General features: G+C 44.6%; 2 protein-coding genes across 2 annotated transcripts; both read left to right on the forward strand.

Annotated features, from left to right (window-relative positions):
* Window positions 1–1965: 1965 nt before the first annotated feature.
* Window positions 1966–3580, forward strand: LOC130187432 (fatty acid-binding protein, brain). The gene is made up of 4 exons (XM_056405063.1): window positions 1966–2122; window positions 2218–2390; window positions 2686–2787; window positions 3297–3580. Exons 1-4 carry the CDS (start codon window positions 2050–2052, stop codon window positions 3345–3347), a joined length of 399 nt encoding a protein of 132 aa, XP_056261038.1. The 5' UTR covers window positions 1966–2049; the 3' UTR covers window positions 3348–3580.
* A 1897-nt stretch (window positions 3581–5477) lies between these two features.
* On the forward strand, window positions 5478–13525 carry smpdl3a (sphingomyelin phosphodiesterase acid like 3A). Its single transcript, XM_056405013.1, has 8 exons — window positions 5478–5680; window positions 6605–6818; window positions 9038–9182; window positions 9350–9446; window positions 10354–10517; window positions 10606–10786; window positions 11083–11207; window positions 12170–13525. Exons 1-8 carry the CDS (start codon window positions 5584–5586, stop codon window positions 12473–12475), a joined length of 1329 nt encoding a protein of 442 aa, XP_056260988.1. The 5' UTR covers window positions 5478–5583; the 3' UTR covers window positions 12476–13525.
* The last annotated feature ends 6475 nt before the right edge of the window (window positions 13526–20000 follow it).

Below are 20000 nucleotides of genomic sequence, written 5' to 3' on the forward strand. Positions count from 1 at the left end.
GCGCCAGAGACCCTGAATCCGCCAACACCATGTGGCCAAAAGTATGCGGACACCCAAACATACACATGACCTAAATCTTCATCAATCCTTGTGACAACATGTTCAGTTTAGGGGGATTTTCACGTTTTCAGATGAGATGAAGAAAAAGAGAGGAGGAAAGAAAGAAGGAAAGAAGGTGAAAAAAGACACAGTGAACATGAGAAGAAAAGAAAGAAGGAAGAAGACACTGAAGACAGAAGGAAGGGAAGTGAAAAGAGGAAAAGGAAAAAGACCATCAGGGGGATCCTCACATCTGAATCTACAGCCACCAGATCAATCAAGTGAGTAACAGGCACAATGTTTATTTCTAATATGAGAAAATACAAGTTAACATCTCAAAGAAAAGGTTGCATTAATTTTTATTCAGTCATCACATCCAGTAAATACAAACAAACCAGACGTGTGTTTATTGAGTAGTGACTGAAGGCTGATATATGTCTGCCTACATTCTTATCAATTAAGCTGCCCACCAAAAAGAAAAGTAAATTCTTCACACTTGTATTGCTCAGAAATATCTCTCTCAACCATTATTTTGAAAAGCAAAAGGAAATGAAAGCAGCAGTCCTCGCCCTGTCCGCACCACCTGCTGTAAATCAAGTGTAAACCAGACCGTGAACGTTTCAAGAAAAGGTCGCAACTGACACTGACTGACTGTCACTGAAAGGGTTACTTCCTGTTTTCAGTAGGTGGTGCTTTGACTATGACTTCATATTAGCATGCAGATGTCTTCAGTGTGGGACTCTTGACAATCTTATAAAGTTTGGGACAGTTTGGACAATGTCTACTAGACTTAAAACAACTTCCTGTTTTATGGCGAAACACAGAAATCTGCCACGGGCAGTTCCTCTGACGAAAACCCAAAAGCTTTATTCTTTAGCATCACAAAGGTTTTAAGATCGGACCGACCAAACAAAAATTAATTCTCTAGCCAGAATTCTTTAAAGTATGATGTCCTTAATTTGCAGAGTAAATTCAAAATGTGCTGACTTCCTGTTGGGTTTAGGGTTTGGGTGCAGGAGGCCTTTTTCTAAGTCTTGACATGTTACATGTGCCGCCTGAATTTCACACATGGAGGTGAAACACGGGATAAATAAATAAATCATGGATAAATCATCAATAAATGAGGATATTATTGACTGTAACAGTTTGTAATCACCAAACTTCCTGAAGCAGATACAACACGAACATACACACACACACACACACACACACACACACACACACACACACACACCACACACACACACACACACACACACACACACACACACACACACACACCACACACACACACACACACACACACCACCACACACACCACACACACACACACACACACACACACACACACACACACACACACACACACCACACACACACACACACATGTAGTAACAGTCATTAGTGTGTGTGTTGAGCATGAATAAATTGCAGGGGGGGGGCAGTTAATGCAGTTAAGGACAAAGGGCTGTCAAACACACTGATTCTGCTTGGCTGGATGTCAGGACACATTCCAGACACACGGAGGCCTGATCTCTAAACTCCAGGCCGACGGGGGATTAAGACGAGGAAGTGAATTAAAACATAAATATGGATTAAGCTGCTGATTGAGTGAAGAAGGAGGCGGTCAGAGTCTGACAGAGAAGGTTCATGTTCAGACCTCAGGGAGTTTTAGTGTTGAATCTTTTTCCTTCTTGAAGCTGAGATGTGAAACTTTACCTCCCGAACCCGAGCGACACCCGTGCATGAGAGTAATTACATCATTAGGCATACAAATGGGCTAATTTAGCTTTTTTTTTTTACTTGTCTAAGCGTCCATAAGACCATGACCCAATTTCAACAACCAATCACAAGTCAGAGAAAATCTCCTGAGCCAATGGGATGCTTGAAGCCACCCACCTGCATGCATAATAATAAGAGGCAGAATGACACAAGGGGGAAACTTGCAGAAGCTGCAGCTTGCTCAGTGCGTCTGGACATTAGTTTGCCTCTCTGAAAGAAGCCTTCATCATGGTCGACGCCTTCTGTGCCACTTGGAAACTGGTCGACAGCGACAACTTCGATGAGTACATGAAAGCACTTGGTGAGTGATTATTCTTTATTGGACCATTTTCTGTTTGTTTCATTTCACTCACATGTGCAGTAAAGCTGAAGCTTTCCTCCCTGTGCCCTGCTCAGGTGTGGGCTTCGCCACCCGGCAGGTTGGTAATGTGACCAAGCCGACTGTGATCATCAGCCAGGAGGGCGACAAGGTGGTGGTCCGCACCCAGAGCACCTTCAAAAACACAGAGATCTCCTTCAAGCTGGGGGAGGAGTTTGACGAAACCACCGCCGACGACAGGAACTGCAAAGTAAGACCACGTCCATCTAAAATGTATATGAGACACAAGCAGGGTTTCAATTTGCTTCTGTTCAATCAAATCATGTATTTAATCCAAGACTTCATTCTCATCACTGTTCTCTGATGATAAATAAAAAAATGAAGTTATTATGGGAGTGCTTCTTTGTTTTTCTATTGGTGGATCAGTGACGAGGCCTGACATGTTGAGACCTCTGGAAATAATAGACCCGCATTTGGCAGCATCTTAATTCACACATTTTCTGCCAAAATAACAACAAAAAACCTTCTCCTCTTTTGTCTTTCAGTCCACAGTCGCTCTGGAGGGAGACAAGTTGGTCCACGTCCAGAAGTGGGACGGCAAGGAGACCAAGTTTGTCAGAGAAATCAAGGACGGCAAATTGGTCATGGTGAGACAAACAGTCGCTTCTTATTCCTGCCTGGCTCGACTTTATACACGACTTTAATGAAGTGCATTTACTAACGAAGGAGAGAGAGACACTGGAACTCTGCACACTAGTGTAACACTGCAGCCACTAATGACAGATGGATTATTGGAAACTAAAGTTTAATAAAACCATTCAGAGAAAAAGTCACAGTAGCAGGTGATAAACTCTGAGGACATTATCATTAATAATATTATTATTAAGAGTCTCGTGTGTGGGAAACTTTTTCAGGTGGTTTCTTTAGGATCTTTTTAAAAACAAAGGCCCTTAAAAACAGAGGCGTTGCAGATATATAAGAAATAAGGAACAAAAAGTTACAAACCACTTCGAACTTTCAGCCAAGAATCAGTTTGTTTCAGTCGGGACGATGGATTCAGCTCCTCTGTGTAGAATAAATTAAACTCAGCTGCTGCCACAAAGCTGCTTCGGTGGTTAAGTTTGTCGTCATGGTAACCGCTTCCTCTGTCCTGCAGAATCTGACCTTTGAAGACATCCATGCGGTGCGCACCTACGAGAAGGCATGAGGTCTGCGAGCAACAGCCTCCCAGTGAACCAGCCAACAAGCGTTGATTTTATAATTATTATTGACTGACTGTTTGCTTCTCTTTGCACTTCATGCTCCTCCACATGTTCACGACCCGCAGGCTGCACGTTTTGTAAGAACTGTTGTTTTTTTTATATGAATACATTTCTGTCGTGATGGATGGATCGTCTTTGCAACCCTGTGAAACATGAAATAAAAAACACAGAGAGAAAATGTTTGTCTCTGATGGTTCCTTTGTTTCACTGAATGAATCCATGTCCTCTGATAGGAGGATCAGTTTGACCCTCAGGCACCTGTCGGTCCAAACCTTCACCTTAGTGATGGTCACACCTGAACCAGTTCTGCAAGGCGGCTCCACAAAAGCTTCATTTCTAAAAGAGCGACATCTACTGGTCAGAATGTAAAACAGGCAAATGCAAACCTTTGTATTTTACAAAGTATCAGGAAAACTATGATGGTATCAGATATGATGGTACAGAATTCATAAATGAAGGATTAATCCATCAATAAATACCAACAATCTCAAAATAGATTTACAAAAACAGCATAAAACATTTATAAAAACATTTATTATTGAAAGCTCTCTGATTGGTTGGAGAGTTAACCAGTGGGTTTTACCAGCACCGACGGTCCAGATCATGAAGAGGCTGAAAGGAGAAGCTAAATGACTAAGCTAATCAATTAGCTAGTGATAAAAAGCAACTGAAAATGGAAATTAAAGACAGACTCCAGATGTATTCCCATTTTTAAATGCCCTTTCAAATAGTTTTTCAAAGTCTATTATTTATTCATTAATTAATAATTGTATTTATAAATGGTTTATGTTGTTTTTGTAAATCCATTTTTAAATCCGAAGTATTTATTGATGGATTAATCGTTCATTTACAAATTCTTTTCACAAATCCTGTTTTTAATGCCTATGACGTCCCTGGTCCTCCATGATAGTAAGTGCTGTAAAAGCAATCAACATATGTCTTTTAGAAAAAAAATTAAATAAACCTAAGCTTCTATAATAATGTTACTTTATTATACTCGTACTTTATTGTGGGAAATTAGATCAAAGTGTCAAACTGGAGAAGTCGTAGTTTTCCTTGGTGGATCCATGATAAATAAAACAGTGAATGTCAGTCAGTGTTATAAACCAAAAACTATTAAATATCATTTGATATCATTTCATAATTTAAACCGCCACCAAAAGCGGTGACGTGGTACAGACGAGAGGCGAGGCTTCACCTGTCATCGGTGACATCATACCTCTAAAATAACACACGCTTCGCCGTACTCACCGCACACTTTGAAGCCACGACCTCTCACATGACATCCCTACCTGACCTCTGACCTTTCTACGGAGGAGGGGAACAGAGAAGATGCGAGGCCATGAAGTGTCACTGTGTCACTACTCTAGTTTCACAATAAAAGAATCTGATTAGTTTGAGAATCAGTCACAGTTTCCACAAATGTCCCACACCAGCTGAAAACCTGCTGCATAATAAACCTGCATCAACACGATGGCACTTCACCTGATTTCAGACGCTTTGATAATAGTTATATTGGTTTGACATATTCAGTGTCAGTCTGTCTCTTCAGGAACAGCAGACTTTCTGTTTCTGGGTTTCTGTTGCACTTTTGCACAAAACAGAAATAATTTCTTTAGGAAAGTCGACAGAACGCAGCTGATAATGATGTTTCCACTGAATGAACAGTTCCACCTGTCGGCCTCTCGGTCTGATACGACAGGCGCCACGACTTGACTATTTTACTTTAGCAAAATATCGCTTTGTCGAATCATGCGAGCGAAGACATTTTTCCATTATTGTTTTTAAGTTTGCATTTTCAAATTGCACATTTAGCAGGTTAATGGAAACACACTTACTGTCCCTGTTCCCCAGTTGTGTGTGTGTGTGTGTGTGTGTGTGTGTGTGTGTGTGTGTGTACTGACCGTCTTAATAAGGTCAAAGGTCTGGGATGACTTTTGTTACTCCTCAGTTCCATATTTAGGAAATGTACTCTGTTAATTCCCGCCACTGAGGACAAACCTGTTCCTCTTCCTCCTCCACAAGTTCCTCCTCCTCCTCCAAAACACAGGCGCGTGATCACGTGACCAGCTGTGCGCTGTACTTCCTGTTTATTTCAGAGGGTTCCTACACAGGTCAGAGAGTGTAGGTGATATTCAGTCTGTGTGATTCACCGTAGTATCAGTTGTAAACACACTCAACATGGAACAACTTCCGTGTTTGGAGCTGCTGCTGCTGCTGTGCACCGCGGCTCCGCTCGAGGCGGCTCCGACCAGAAGCAGCTACCTGCCGGGCACAGGTGAGTAGAAACCCCGGGTCTTTCGGCTAATGAGAACTGTATTGGGTTATTTCTGCCTCGTGTCACTTTCCACAGAACTACAAGCTCCAACATCCACAGCGGGAATGAAGACGGTTAGTTTGTCTGCTTCAGGCTTCACTGAACAGAGAGAACCGGGTTTGGTCGCGAGAGAAAACTCGATATTTTCTTAAATCTAAAGCCGGAAGTTGGATGTCATGTTGGCCGAATTGACCCCAAGACCTGGTGGATTTATATCAGGCGTTAAATTATTCTGTTAAATCTACTTTCTTTTTTAAAGATGATCAAAAACTTAATAGTTGGCAGTTTTTCAAACGGAGTCTGGCCAGAGAACAATCTCTTAATGCACTTGTACATTTAATGGAGCTAATGATGGTTTTATGGATTTTTTACTTTTATTAATTTAATTTCAAAACAGGTTTTAAGTTTGTTTTGTAACTTTGCAACAAATGATATTGAAATAATAATCAAATTAAACCAAGAAAGAAAGACGGCGCTGTGAGATAATAATGTAAGACATGGTGAATATATCAGCCCTGTGATACATTACAAACACAGAACTTCATCAGACACCCAAACCATTAATAGACAAACAAATACACTAATTATATGTAATGAAATAGTTTTTAACCCTTACTTGAATAAATCTGGTCAAAAATATCGCAGTATAGAGCATGTGTTGTCATTTCTAAAAATTAAAGTACAGACATTTTCTCGGCAGTGCAGTTTGTGAAATGCAAATGATAGTTTCTCTAAATTTCCTGTTAGCCAATCATAAATTAACGTTAGATTTTTACTTAAATAAAATTAGCTAAAATTACTTAAACTAAATCACTTAAACTATATTTCAGGATTTTTATCTCGGCCTTCTCCTCACTATCTCTCACCGTCCCTCCGTCTATCCAGGCAGGTTCTGGCACATCACCGACCTCCACCTGGACCCCACCTACCACCTGGCCCCAGATCCCACCAAGGTTTGCTTCTCCTCCAAAGGAGCTCCAGCCGCCCAGGCCGGCCTGTTTGGGGACTTCCTGTGTGACTCTCCCTACCGCCTCATCCAGTCCGCCTTCTCTCACATGGCGCCGCTCACGCGGCAGCAGGACTTCATCATATGGACCGGGTCAGTACGCCCATGAGGGATGATGATCGGCTTCACCTCTGTTCACATCCTCTTTCATTTTACAGCAACATGATAACACTTCCTTTAAAACCCTTCTCTCTCTCTAAAGTGATGAGGTTTTAAAGGTTCCAGATAAGATAAGATAAGATATACCTGTATTGATCCCCCATAGAGGAAATTCAAATTCAAATTTGACACAGCAGCAGAAGGGAAAATGTAACAAGAAATAAAATAAGAATAAAACAGAATCTAAACTAAATAAGATAAAATAGAAATACTGTGTAGTGTGATTATAGATAAGCTCTAGCTTCTATATTAATACTGTGAAAGTATCAAAGCCTCAGTCCACAGAGAAATGCACACAGCCTGTATTCAGAAACTGAGCCTTAAAACCAGCCGTCAGGACTTCTGGAACTTTGTGATGTCACAACAAAGCAGTCACCAAGCCCCGCCCACCTGGACCCACCATCCAAACCTTGCAGGATTTGGTTTTTCTGAGTGATTTTACCTGAAATCTGCTTTATTTCTATTGGATCAGTCAGAAAACAGTAAGCCAATCAGAAGAGAGGCTCAGAGCCTCCTCTCTTCTGATTGGCTCACCGACCTGTTGTTACTAGAGCTCCAGAGAGAAGCCTGAGAGAGGAGATGTGAAACTACACTGAGATGGTTTATATATCTTCTTATGGATCAACACTTCAAATAAAACACAGAAGAAGAAACATGGAGCTTTAATGTTTCTGATTGAGTGCAGGTTTGTGCTCTCATGTGTTTCAGGAAGCAAAAGTGTCACTTCCTCTTGTTATATTTGCTCCCTGCTGACTATAACTTCACTTTATTATCTCTCTTGAGGTTTGTGGGTGAGCGCACACTGGAGCTCATTCATAATAACAAAATAAAAGCCCAATCTCAGAACTTCTCTGCATGTTTTAGTGATCGTCCGGTCAGCATCGTTAGAGATGCAAAAGGCACAGTGAGTTAAAAGTTACATCTGAGCAGCTAATATGAAATTAGCATAAAGGAGAGAAGCTAATGTTCACTCCAGTGTGGCAGTGACACAGAACAAGTGTAGATGTGGGCGTCAGTCACAGCAGAAATACCTTCATACAGCTGCAGCTAATCAGCTCAGCCAGGAATTCCCAGTCTTATTAAAGAGAAAGCATTGCCACTTAAAACTTGAAAAGCCGCCCCGGGTGAAGGATTAAGTCTCTGTGCAAGCAGATTTTTTTTCTGCTTTGTTCTGTTGTTACTGGTTTCCCTGAAGGGGGAAGTCTGTTGTACAGTGGGACTCTTGTTATTTCTGCAATGTTGGACAGTTTAGAAGAAATCAGCTGAGGCAGCCATGTTTGACAACAGTGATGATTTGATGCAGAGGGAACAGTGTTTGTTTTTTGAACGTGATTTCTGCTGTCGGGTCTGACCGGCGGAGCGATGTACGGAAGCCCTGAAAGGCAAGTGAACTTTTTTTTGTTTTGTTTTTTTGTGAAAAAAATGTTTCTAAGTTTGTTTGTTTTTTATCTGTGAAAACAACCCGAGAGTCAAGTGGAAAAAATATGTGTCATTTTCTTAAAAAAAAGATTTTTCTTCCTTGTTTATAAAGATGAAAAAAACTTGAAAAAAATGATCCTGACAAAAAATAAATAAAAAAATTTCAGTTTCCTTTCAGGGCTTCCGTAGTCTTGACTAAGCAACTTCCTTTAGATTTTACTGCAGTTAATGTATTTTAAAGTCGTGCTAAATTCCCCTCTCTGGAAATATTTAACATGTTTGCTTCCACAGCAAATAATTACTCAATTCTCCTACAGCCTGGGTTGGGAGGGTGTTTTCAGTCGATTCTTTAACACGAGACCCTCCAGGTGAATCTGCTACAACAACGTCTGACAGGGAGAGAAGACGACAAACAGTTAGCTTGTAACTACATAACAGTTTAGCTTTAGCTTATCTAGACAACGTTATGTTCGGATCATACCATTGACATTTAAAACTGACAAAACTGAGTCGATTTTTCATCTTCAATTTTTACTCCAAATAGGTTTGGCAGATGTTTGAGTTTCAGTTTTTTGACCAGATTTCAAAATTCAAAAACCCAGAAAACAGCTGAAGCTGTTCACATGTAACTGGAGCCTCAGTCATTCAGTAGCACTAACACTGATGCAGAGGAAGCTTGAGTCTGAAATCATTATCTGCTGTTCATACTGGATCCTGTGTTCCCTCTCTCACAGAGACAGTCCACCTCATGTCCCTGTGGATGAGCTCTCTACAGACATCGTGATCCAGGTGATCAGTAATATGACCCAGACCATCAGACAGCACTTCCCCAACCTGACCGTTTACCCTGCCCTGGGAAACCACGACTACTGGCCGCAGGTAAGACGACGAGCAGCATCTCACTTTAATATTTTCACCCTGACGTGAGTCGAACCCTAACACGTCTCAGATTGTTTATATGTTGAAATGATTGAAAGATATAATTTATTTCATTGTAACATCTGTTGTACATGAGAGTGAGTTTGTTTTTCCATCCTTGTTCTTAGGACCAGATGCCGACCTCCACCAATGCCATCTACAAAGCTGCTGCCCAGCTGTGGAAACCCTGGCTGCAGACTGAAGCTCTGCTCACTCTTTCTCAAGGTGACCTGTCAGTTCATGTGTTTTTTACATGAAATCCATCATTTGTTTTAGATAAAGTTAACTTACCCAATGTTACAGGTTTGTTTCATTAGCTGATGTAAATAAAGACGCAGCCTCCGTGACGTCACCCACAGGTTTCTGAAGCTCAGAGTGAGCTGCACCACCACCGCCATCTTGGCAGAACCTGACTCCGCCCCTTAATTCCCAGCTAGGGCAATTTGCACGATATGCAAAGAAAAAAAATCATATTGTGTTCATTTTGGCAGATATTGCGTTTGTACGGTGGCCCTGAGAGCTCAACACACTGCAGCTTAGGCTAAGACTAAGGCTAAGCAAACAAAACATCACCTTCAGCTTATTTTCAAACACCACTGATATAACGAGTAGCCGAAGCATTTAACAACAAGTGCCCCCCAGCCGGGTCCGTCACTGTTTTGTGTCCCCTGGAAACAGTTCTGTTAGCAACAGGAAGAATTAAAAGAAAAACAGAGTCAAGAGACAGATGGAGAATGAAGCTTCCTCTGCTCCCAGTTCAGTCCTAAATGTTCGGTTGTTATCATTAAAGTGAAAAGTGCTCTGATAAGATCAGACATTACTCGGCCTCCATATTGTTATGTGGTTGGATTTTGACGTGGGCCATGAGCTGGAAAACAGAGGCCGGCTCACATTGGAAATGAAAGACTTGTGGGCACTTTGAGGTTCTTGCCGCTTTAAGTAGAGAAAAATAACAGTTTGTCAGAGTGACGTGTTCACATCATTCAGTCAAACCTAGAGATCTTCTGTTTACAGAGTGTTTGTTTATTACCTCATACGGTCCAGATGAAGCTATAGCATGTTATGCTAACAGTCAGTGGTTAGCGTCCAGTTAGCTTCAGGCTTCGTTTCATGCTCAGCTCTGTTGCTGCAGGTGGTTTCTACTCCCAGCTGGTGAAGCCTGGTCTGCGGGTGGTGAGTCTCAACACCATCCTCTACTACGGACCCAACAAAGTCACAAGCAACATGACGGACCCGGCGGGACAGTTCGAGTGGCTGGAGACCACTCTGCAGAAAGCTGCTCAGAGCCTGGAGAAGGTCTCACACATCCTAACGCCCTGACCTTTGACCTGCCTCACTCTGCTGCCTGTTGTGGGTTGTAAATGCGGCTCTCCTCGTGCTTCAGGTCTACATCATAGCCCATGTGCCGGTGGGCTACCTGCCCTTCGCCAGGAACACCACCGCGGTCAGAGAGAGCCACAACGAGAGGCTGGTCGCCATCTTCAGGAAGTACAGTCATGTCGTCGCCGGTCACTTCTATGGCCACACCCACCGCGACAGCATCATGGTGCTGCTGGACCAGAAAGGTAACGAGTGCGTCTGTAAGATGTCTTACAGTGCCGCGCTGGCAACGCTCAAAAACAAGATGGCTGCTGTCGCCGGGGCAGAGGAGTAAAAACACGACCACACTTCTTTGACTTGATTTAGTCTAATGAGTAAAACAATTACTCCTGAGATGTTCGGCCTCAGTCATGTGTTGCTCTTGTGAGTCCCTGAGGTCGCATCAGACAGGACGTGGTGTGGAACAGGACTCATTATAACCAGGGATGTTTACAACATGACTGCATCACACACCTGTCCCACTGTCCCGTTTGTTCTGCAGGTGAACCTCTGAGCTCTCTGTTCGTGTCTCCGGCTGTTACTCCCATCAAAGATGTTTTGGAGCCGTACTCCAACAACCCGGCTTTCCGCATGTACCTGTACCACAGCCAGGACTTCGCCGTGCTGGTAAGAAGCTCTGAGCGTCAGTCGGCTCACATCCTCACTGCACATCACCTGCTCCACTGAGCGACACCCAGTTTACCTGCCCGCCGTTTATAGTTACATGTGAACACCTGCACATTCCACCCACTGTTTAACTGTTGGACTCTTATTCTGAAACCATCAGCAGTAAAGTTCTGCTGTAACAGGATGTTCCACCAGATGCTTGAATCTCACCGGCCGAACCATATAAAACAGCCCCAGACACAAAGCACATAAAGTACAAATAATAACAATAATAACTTTATTTATACAACACCTTTTAAAAACAGAGTTTACAAAGAGCTTTGACCAACGTTACAGAGGGAGGACACACACACACACACACACACACACACACACACACACACACACACACACACACACACACACACACACACACACACACACACACACACACACACACACACACACACACACACACACACACACACACACACAAATACAGTAAAAGCAATAAAAGAGCAAAATGAAGAAGACGATGATAATTCAAATTTCAAAGTAAAATAAAATTTATTCCACTGACTAAAAGTTCTGCTTCAAAGTAAGAGTCCTTCATAGAAATGTAGTCAAAAGGACATTAGTCTTTTAAGTCTAGTGGAGTAAAAGTTTCCAAAAGAAACAATACAATACTCAAGTAAAATATATATATATATATATATATATATATATATATATATATATATATATATAGTGATTTTTACTTGACATTAAGAAGAGGGGGAAGACGCAGGAGAGAGGAGAGCTGCTCGACGACGAACTCAGATCAAACTGAAACGTCCTGCTCTCGAACGCCTCCTCTCACCTTTGTCGATGATTAATCACGGCGTCAATCAGAAAACAAAACCCGTCTCTGCCATTCAGACAGACTCAAAGACTGTGTCTGACCCCTCCCCCCCTCCTGTCGCTGCCTTTCTCTCCCTCTGAAGGATATCTGGCAGTACTACCTGAATCTGACGGAAGCCAACGACAAACAAAGATCGGACTGGAGGCGTGAGTATGTCATGACGGAGGCGTTTGGACTGAGTGACCTGCAGCCGCGCAGCCTGCTGCAGCTGGGCCTGAGCTTCAGGCTGCCGCACGCCGCCGCCTTCCACAGGTACTTCAGCAACTACATGGTCAGGTACAACGACAGCATCACCTGCGAGGGAGCCTGTAAGGTGAGCCAGGTGTGCGCTGTGCTCTACCTGGACCGGCAGACCTACTCCCAATGCGTCGCAAAGGGCGGGTGGTAGAGCGGCGCCGGATGGTCGAGGGCGCCGCGTTTAGTTTTTGGTTTTTAAGATGATTTATTTTTAATAAATATTTTTTTACTAAATGACAGAATCGAGACGAAGGGCGTCCTGCTGCTCAGAAATATCTATCTGAGGTTAAAACATCTTTTCCAGCTGGTTGTTCACACGGGAACATCGACGGTTTCAAGGTTATTCAAATCAGTGATGGCTGACGCCTTCAGAAAAAGAGTAAGGCGGACTATTTAATGCGTTTTCTGCTCTAAAGAATGAGATGAAGCTCGGCTCCAGTTTGTCCCTGTATCTTTACCTGTTGCATTAATGGATTACACCTGAACCCTGGAGCCGTCTCAGTGCCGCCGGACGTCGACCGTCACTGAGCCGACGGTGATTTAACAGCAGCTGGAGCGTTCGTCTCTTCTGATGTGTCCAGCTCTGCGGCACAAAACACCTGAAGTTTTCTCCTGAAGTTTGAGTTCTCAGCTGAGGGAGCTTCTTCAGGTTGTTGCACAGACTCTCTTCAGAGGTTTCCTAAGACTTTTACAGCTGTAAAATTCTACAGTTGCCATGGAGACCGTTGGTTTTCTGGCATCGGCGCCTGTGATAGCGGTGAACGTATCACATACGAAAGTTGCCAGAGAAGAAAAAATTACATTAAAGTAGTTTGGTGCTCTCTCTCCTCCTGTTGTCGTCATGGAAACCTCAGCTCAGTGTTCAGCAGACGGTCAGAGCGTCTGACACTCTCACAGCTGATCGATCACCATGAACTCAGATCAAAACATTAAACTGCAGTGAACAGTTTCAGGAAACCTTCAGGAGACTCCAGGTGTTTTGTGCAGTTGGTCCCTGAACTTGAGATCTGATTGGATCAGATATAAATACTCGGTTCACACAGGGACGCAGGTAAAGGTCACCTGTCTGCTCCGCCCTGCAGACCGACAGGTGTGTTCAGTCAAATTCACCAGGAACAGGTTGAACATGTGTAAATGTAAAATCACAGACGAATGGTTTTAATTCTGTTTATTTTTCTACTGAATAAAGATTTTTAACGTGTTCGACTTTAATTCTACGACAAACTGTTTCAGGTTCCAGAGCTGCTGACTTACAAGTCACAGTAAAACTTTTGTGTGTCTCTGCGGGGGGTGGGTGGGTGGGGGGGGGGACTAACCTCATCTGACCCTCTCATTTCAATTTCAGCCCCCCCCCCTTCTTATTCTTCTCCTGTCCAAACTTTCAAGAAACTCCTCTCGTCTCTCAGCCACCACCTCAGCCCCCCTGGGGGGGGGGGGTGAGGTGGTTACTAAGATACAAGAGAAGGAAAAACATGTTTCCACAAAAGAAAATAGTTGTTTCTAAGTTTCACTGGATTTGTGGTGAATATTTTTTATCTCTTCAAAATTTAAATGAAGCAAACATGAGGTTTGTGTGGAAGGTAGAAAGAGTTCTTCATTAAGGAGAAGTGCCGACTCTCACTCTCACCACACGTTAAAGTCTGTTTTTAAACTTCATTATATTGAAAATGTGTGTGTGTGAGAGTGTGTTTTTTAAACCCCCCAGTCGCCATTATTATTCCCGACCTGGCCTCCCTCTGCTCAGCGCCTGACAGAATGTAACCATGGAGACAGTTAGTGGCGAGCATGGTGATGGAGAGAACTGCATCACCATGGTAACGGCAGTAGAGCTCCCAGTCCTCTGAATGAGTCCGTCTCTCAGGTCACTGTGAGCTTCTGTTATTGAACCACTGAGCTCCGACCTGCTGCTGCATCAACACGGTTCTTCTGTGGCGTCACGTGATCCCAGACTGAATCTGGACCAATCAGACGCCTGATCAGATAACACTGATGATGGATGACTGTCACTAAACATCTGGAGAGCCTCAAACCTTTTCACAGTCGACTGTTTCCGCTTGAGTCCACAATGATCTTACAGTGTCACCTGCAGTAGAGGGAGGACAGGTGCACTAGCAGTGATGAGCTGCTGTGGGCGGGGCCAGCAGAAAATACCTGACGCCACTGAAACAATTCAACATCTGTTTAAATGAAACCTCATGTAGAATATTTTCATCTTTATCTTCCCGTCAAAACAGCACTTTGTTTTGGCACTACATGTTTTCAACTGCCGAACTACTGTATCCCTCCGCACAAGCGACGGTACTACAGCACTTTCTGTTGGCTGCACTTACACCTAACATCTGCATTAAAATCCAAACTTTGAAAAGATGAAGTGAACATTTTTTCAAAACAGTAACTTTATCTAAAAGTTTGGAAAATTTGTTCACAATCAGTGGTACTACTTTGTTTCTTCTTCTGTTTTTGATCATGATTTTTGTGTTTGACAGATCCAAACCAGAATAAATATAATAAACAGTGAAATAGACATAATTTATTTTGATATGAAGTAAATGTTATAATAAACAGTAAGTTTCTGTTTCACTGTTTCACTGTTTTACTACTTTGAATCAAAACAGATCAAAATAATTTAATGTGGTTTTTGTTCCTGATCAACAGAAAAAGACAAAGTGAACATTAATTACAAATAAACAAAACAAATGTTTGTAGGAATGATCACTGCTGCAGCAAAGTCACATGACCGGTTCAGTGGAGATCACCTGTGTCTGGTTCAACACCTGAGCCACAGACACCTGTCTGACACGTCTCAGGTGTCAGAGTTGTTTGTGTTTTGTCTGTTTGCATGTGTTTTCCTCAGTTACAGTGTGTTGAGCTTCAGGGCCACCGTAGTTGCTCCAGGTAACAGTTGAATTATTTCCAGCTCTTCACAGTGAGAAGTCGAGTTAACGAAGCTGAGGAGACGGTTTCTGTTGAGGAACAGTGTTATGAGCTGGTTCCACTCTGTCTCTGCTCGGCTGGTTTGCATACGTTTCTTCTTTAGTTCCAGTTGGCTGGCCGTCTGGCTGGCCGTCTGGCTGGCTGACTGCTGGCTGACTGCTGGCTGACTGTTGGCTGACTGCTGGCTGACTGCTGGCTGACTGTTGGCTGACTGCTGGCTGACTGCTGGCTGACTGCTGGCTGACTGTTGGCTGACTGCTGGCTGACTGCTGGCTGACTGTTGGCTGACTGCTGGCTGACTGCTGGCTGACTGCTGGCTGACTGTTGGCTGACTGCTGGCCGTCTGGCTGGCTGACTGCTGGCTGACTGCTGGCTGACTGTTGGCTGACTGCTGGCTGACTGCTGGCTGACTGCTGGCTGACTGTTGGCTGACTGTTGGCTGACTGCTGGCCGTCTGGCTGGCTGACTGCTGGCTGACTGCTGGCTGACTGCTGGCTGACTGCTGGCTGACTGTTGGCTGACTGCTGGCTGACTGCTGGCTGACTGCTGGCCGTCTGGCTGGCTGACTGCTGGCTGACTGCTGGCTGACTGCTGGCTGACTGTTGGCTGACTGCTGGCCGTCTGGCTGGCTGACTGTTGGCTGACTGCTGGCTGACTGCTGGCTGACTGTTGGCTGACTGCTGGCTGACTGCTGGCTGACTGTTGGCTGACTGCTGGCCGACTGCTGGCCGACTGCTGGCCGTCTGGCTGGCTGACTGCTGGCTGACTGCTGGCTGACTGCTGGCCGTCTGGCTGGCTGACTGTTGGCTGACTGCTGGCCGTCTGGCTGGCTGACTGCTGGCTGACTGCTGGCCGTCTGGCTGGCTGACTGCTGGCTGACTGCTGGCTGACTGCTGGCCGTCTGGCTGGCTGACTGCTGGCTGACTGCTGGCTGACTGCTGGCCGTCTGGCTGGCTGACTGCTGGCTGACTGCTGGCTGACTGCTGGCTGACTGTTGGCTGACTGCTGGCTGACTGCTGGCTGACTGCTGGCTGACTGTTGCTGACTGCTGGCTGACTGCTGGCTGACTGCTGGCTGACTGCTGGCTGACTGTTGGCTGACTGCTGGCTGACTGCTGGCTGACTGCTGGCTGACTGCTGGCTGACTGCTGGCTGACTGCTGGCTGACTGCTGGCTGACTGCTGGCTGACTGTTGGCTGACTGCTGGCTGACTGCTGGCTGACTGCTGGCTGACTGCTGGCTGACTGTTGGCTGACTGCTGGCCGTCTGGCTGGCTGACTGCTGGCCGTCTGGCTGGCTGACTGCTGGCTGACTGCTGGCTGACTGCTGGCTGACTGCTGGCCGTCTGGCTGGCTGACTGCTGGCTGACTGCTGGCTGACTGCTGGCCGTCTGGCTGGCTGACTGCTGGCTGACTGGCGGTGCCTCCCAACCAGTTAATCTGAGGATTACTGTCAGGACAGTACAGCCGTCCAGCTGGCCTCTCCTGGGGAGCAGGAATCTGTGTGTTAATCCCCTTCAACATCTTCACGTTTGAAACTCTGGAGTCGCGTTGGCTCTTCAGTGCTGATGTCAGCTGGTGTCTCGTCACTGTATCACTCTGCTTTTCTTCTTCTCTTTGTGATGAGGTGCAGGAGGACGGAGCGATATATGATGAGTATATATTATATTGATGAAACGTCTTCCTGTCCTTCCTGTCCCCTCATGAATGAATTCAGTCTCTATAAAGTCTAGTAACGTCAGGGAGTGTTGCATTGTGGTCCGCAGGTCAAAGACGTCCGTGTCTGAGAACTTTTCAGCCAGTCCTCCGGACATTTTCATCGACCCTCTGATGCGACCCACGGGAGCGTCTCCTGAAATAGCGCCCTCACGGTGGCAGGGCCACTGGACCTTGGTTGCCATAGTTACAATGATAAACATGCCGACTGTATCGACAACAGTGCCGTGGTAACCTTAATAACTGTTGTGGCTTTGTTACCCAGCATGCACCAGACGTTGGGTTCTGCTCACAGCCAGAATGGCGTTTGACGTCCTTTCATTTTAATTTAGTCGCCGGACGTCACAACCTGCAATCAACCAGATATCAGCCTGTAACGGCGTTGGTGGCAGGTGTCGTGATTTGGGTTAGAATAAATACTTCCTCAACATTTGACAATCTTTGTTGTCATGGTTACAATAATAACAACAAACGGTCATGGTTAATGGAATCGAACATCGCTCTACGCGCTCGTTTTCTACAGGAGGACAGTCGAGGTTTTTTGACATCACTATGGTTCAGTCCCCGTCCTCCTGTCTTCTCTCTTCACATGGTGGTTCACCATAATAATGGTTATTAGTCTGGACTGGGAGTGAAGATGGAAACCTCGCTGTGTCTCCCAACGTTTCCTTACGTGACTCTAAAGTAAAGGTCAAATAAAAGCCGCCAGTCCGTTTATTAAAGTTTCTGGTTCTGTGAGTATTTTCTGGTTGAAGTGTAGGTGGCGAGTGCATCACGGTTTGTTCATGCCCTCCCCCCAGTGCAGAGCGCCCCCCCCCACAGCTGAATTGATTTGTAGGTAATAACACCACAATGAAGACGTGGTGAGGACTGATCAGTTTTTTAAGTTTTGAAGACATTTTTTGAGAGTTGAGTGTTTGTTGTCACATAAAGTGAGTGTGAGTCTTTGATTGGCTCTGACTGTAGGAGATCAGACCAGACCAGCTGAACCCAGGCCGGGGATCTGGTCTGGAGTCTGGAGGTTAGCCCCCCCCCCCCCCCCCCCCCGACCTCGGATAATCCTCCTGTAAAACCTCGTCTGGACCAGCGGTGATTAGTGGCTGTTGCTGAGTCGTCGTCACTCTCAGGTCTGCGACGGGTTAAATCAGTTCGGCTTCAAGTTCAGACGAAGATACAGAGACTGTAATTTACTAATCTCTGAATAGCACATCGCACCCCCCCCCCCCCCCCCGCATCATGTGTTAGCATACATACTTGCTAATCAGCTGATCTCATTAAACGACCTATTAAGTCTTAATCTCTTTGTACACTGTAAAGGAAGAAACACTGAGAGACTGAAATAACATTTCTATAACTGAAGGAAACCGACAGACTTTAAATAACAAACACGTTTTCATCTTCTTGATAAAACCTGTTTCTGAAACATGCTGCACATTAACTCATTGTCATGAATCCCAGTGAAACCTGCAACATCGTGTTGTTCCCAACAGCCAAACATAAAGCTCCTTTCATGGCTCTGCTCTCCCGTGTGATATTGTCTCACACCCAAGTCTCACACAGTCTCTAATGGACAGAGGGAGACAGACACAGAGGGGTGGGGGGTCTCTTTAGTCTCATGCTTCAGTAGTAATTTGTCAGCGGGCATGAATGGACTCCTTCATCAGTGATGGAGACAGCAACAAGCAATCTGAGGCTAGTGTGTGTGTGTGTGTGTGTGTGTGTGTGTGTGTGTGTGTGTGTGTGTGTGTGTGTGTGTGTTGTGTGTGTGTGTGTGTGTGTGTGTGTGTGTGTGTGTGTGTGTGTGTGTGTGTGTGTGTGTGTGTGTGTGTGTGTGTACACTAGTGGGGGTCCAGTCTCAGATTGGAGTTTGCTCTAAGCCTCTTGTAGCCCAAATCGCTCCTTTGTATGGGCCCACCATAGGCAGTTCCCCGACGGCCAATCAGACTCCACAAAGGCCATTACATCACTCTGTGACGGTCGCCGTGCCAACTCGGACCAGAGTCCACCCAAAAAAATGCTAATTTGAAGAGAGCAGGACAAAAAGAAGAAAAGTGCAGTTCTTCATATGTTCGACTGATTCTCCTGCGTCTGATGTTCGATCTCTCGTTTGTAAAGGAGAAAAATATAACGATAAAACACACTGGTGACAAAATAGAAAATCATCAACCAACAATTTAGATCATTTGATCTGTAATTTATTCATTAAAAATGTAAAAAAACAGAGATTTTTCTGAATCTTTTTAGGTTTTTGACTTTGACAAAACAAACAGTTGCCAGACGAAGAAACACACAGATGATCTTAATGTCTGATATTCAAAGACCAAAACCTGATCAACCGATCGATAATAAAATAATCATTAGTATGAGACCCAGTCAGATGAGAGCTGGACACACTGCAGGGTCCCCAGAGGATGCACCATGATACAACCCCGACCAAGAAAATGCTGGGACGATGTGAAAAATGTGAATAACAGGCACACACAGTAATTTATAAATTTCCCTTAACTTTTATTCCATGGCAGGAGTATGAACACAAGATAAGTCATGTTTTTTTTTGTCAACATCATTTGATTTGTAAATAAAGATCCATTTTTGCCTTCAGGCTTCAACACGTTTATAAAATACTGGGACAGTACAACATTTACCACTTTGTACTGTTCCCACGTCTTTTAACGACCGTCACAACACGTTCAGGGACTGAAGTAATAAACTTAGTGTTTCAGGCGTTAGTTTGTCCCATTCTTCCTGCAAACAACGTTTCAGGTGCGCAACAGTTCGGGGTCTTCGTTGATGCACTTGGCGTTTCAAAATGCGCCAAACGTTCTCTATAGGAGACAAATCATGGCTGCAGGCGGGTCAGTCAAGCACCTGCACCCTTTCCTTACGCAGCCATGCCGTTGTTATGGCAGCAGTTTGTGGTTTAGCATGTCTTACTGAGAAATGCATGTGCGTCCCTGGAAGAGGTTTCGTTCTTGAAAGCAGCATTTGCCGAAATCTCTGTGTGCTTCTGAGCATCGATGGTGCCGTC

This window comes from Seriola aureovittata, chromosome 19 (genome assembly GCF_021018895.1).
Source record: "Seriola aureovittata isolate HTS-2021-v1 ecotype China chromosome 19, ASM2101889v1, whole genome shotgun sequence".
NCBI lineage: Eukaryota > Metazoa > Chordata > Actinopteri > Carangiformes > Carangidae > Seriola > Seriola aureovittata.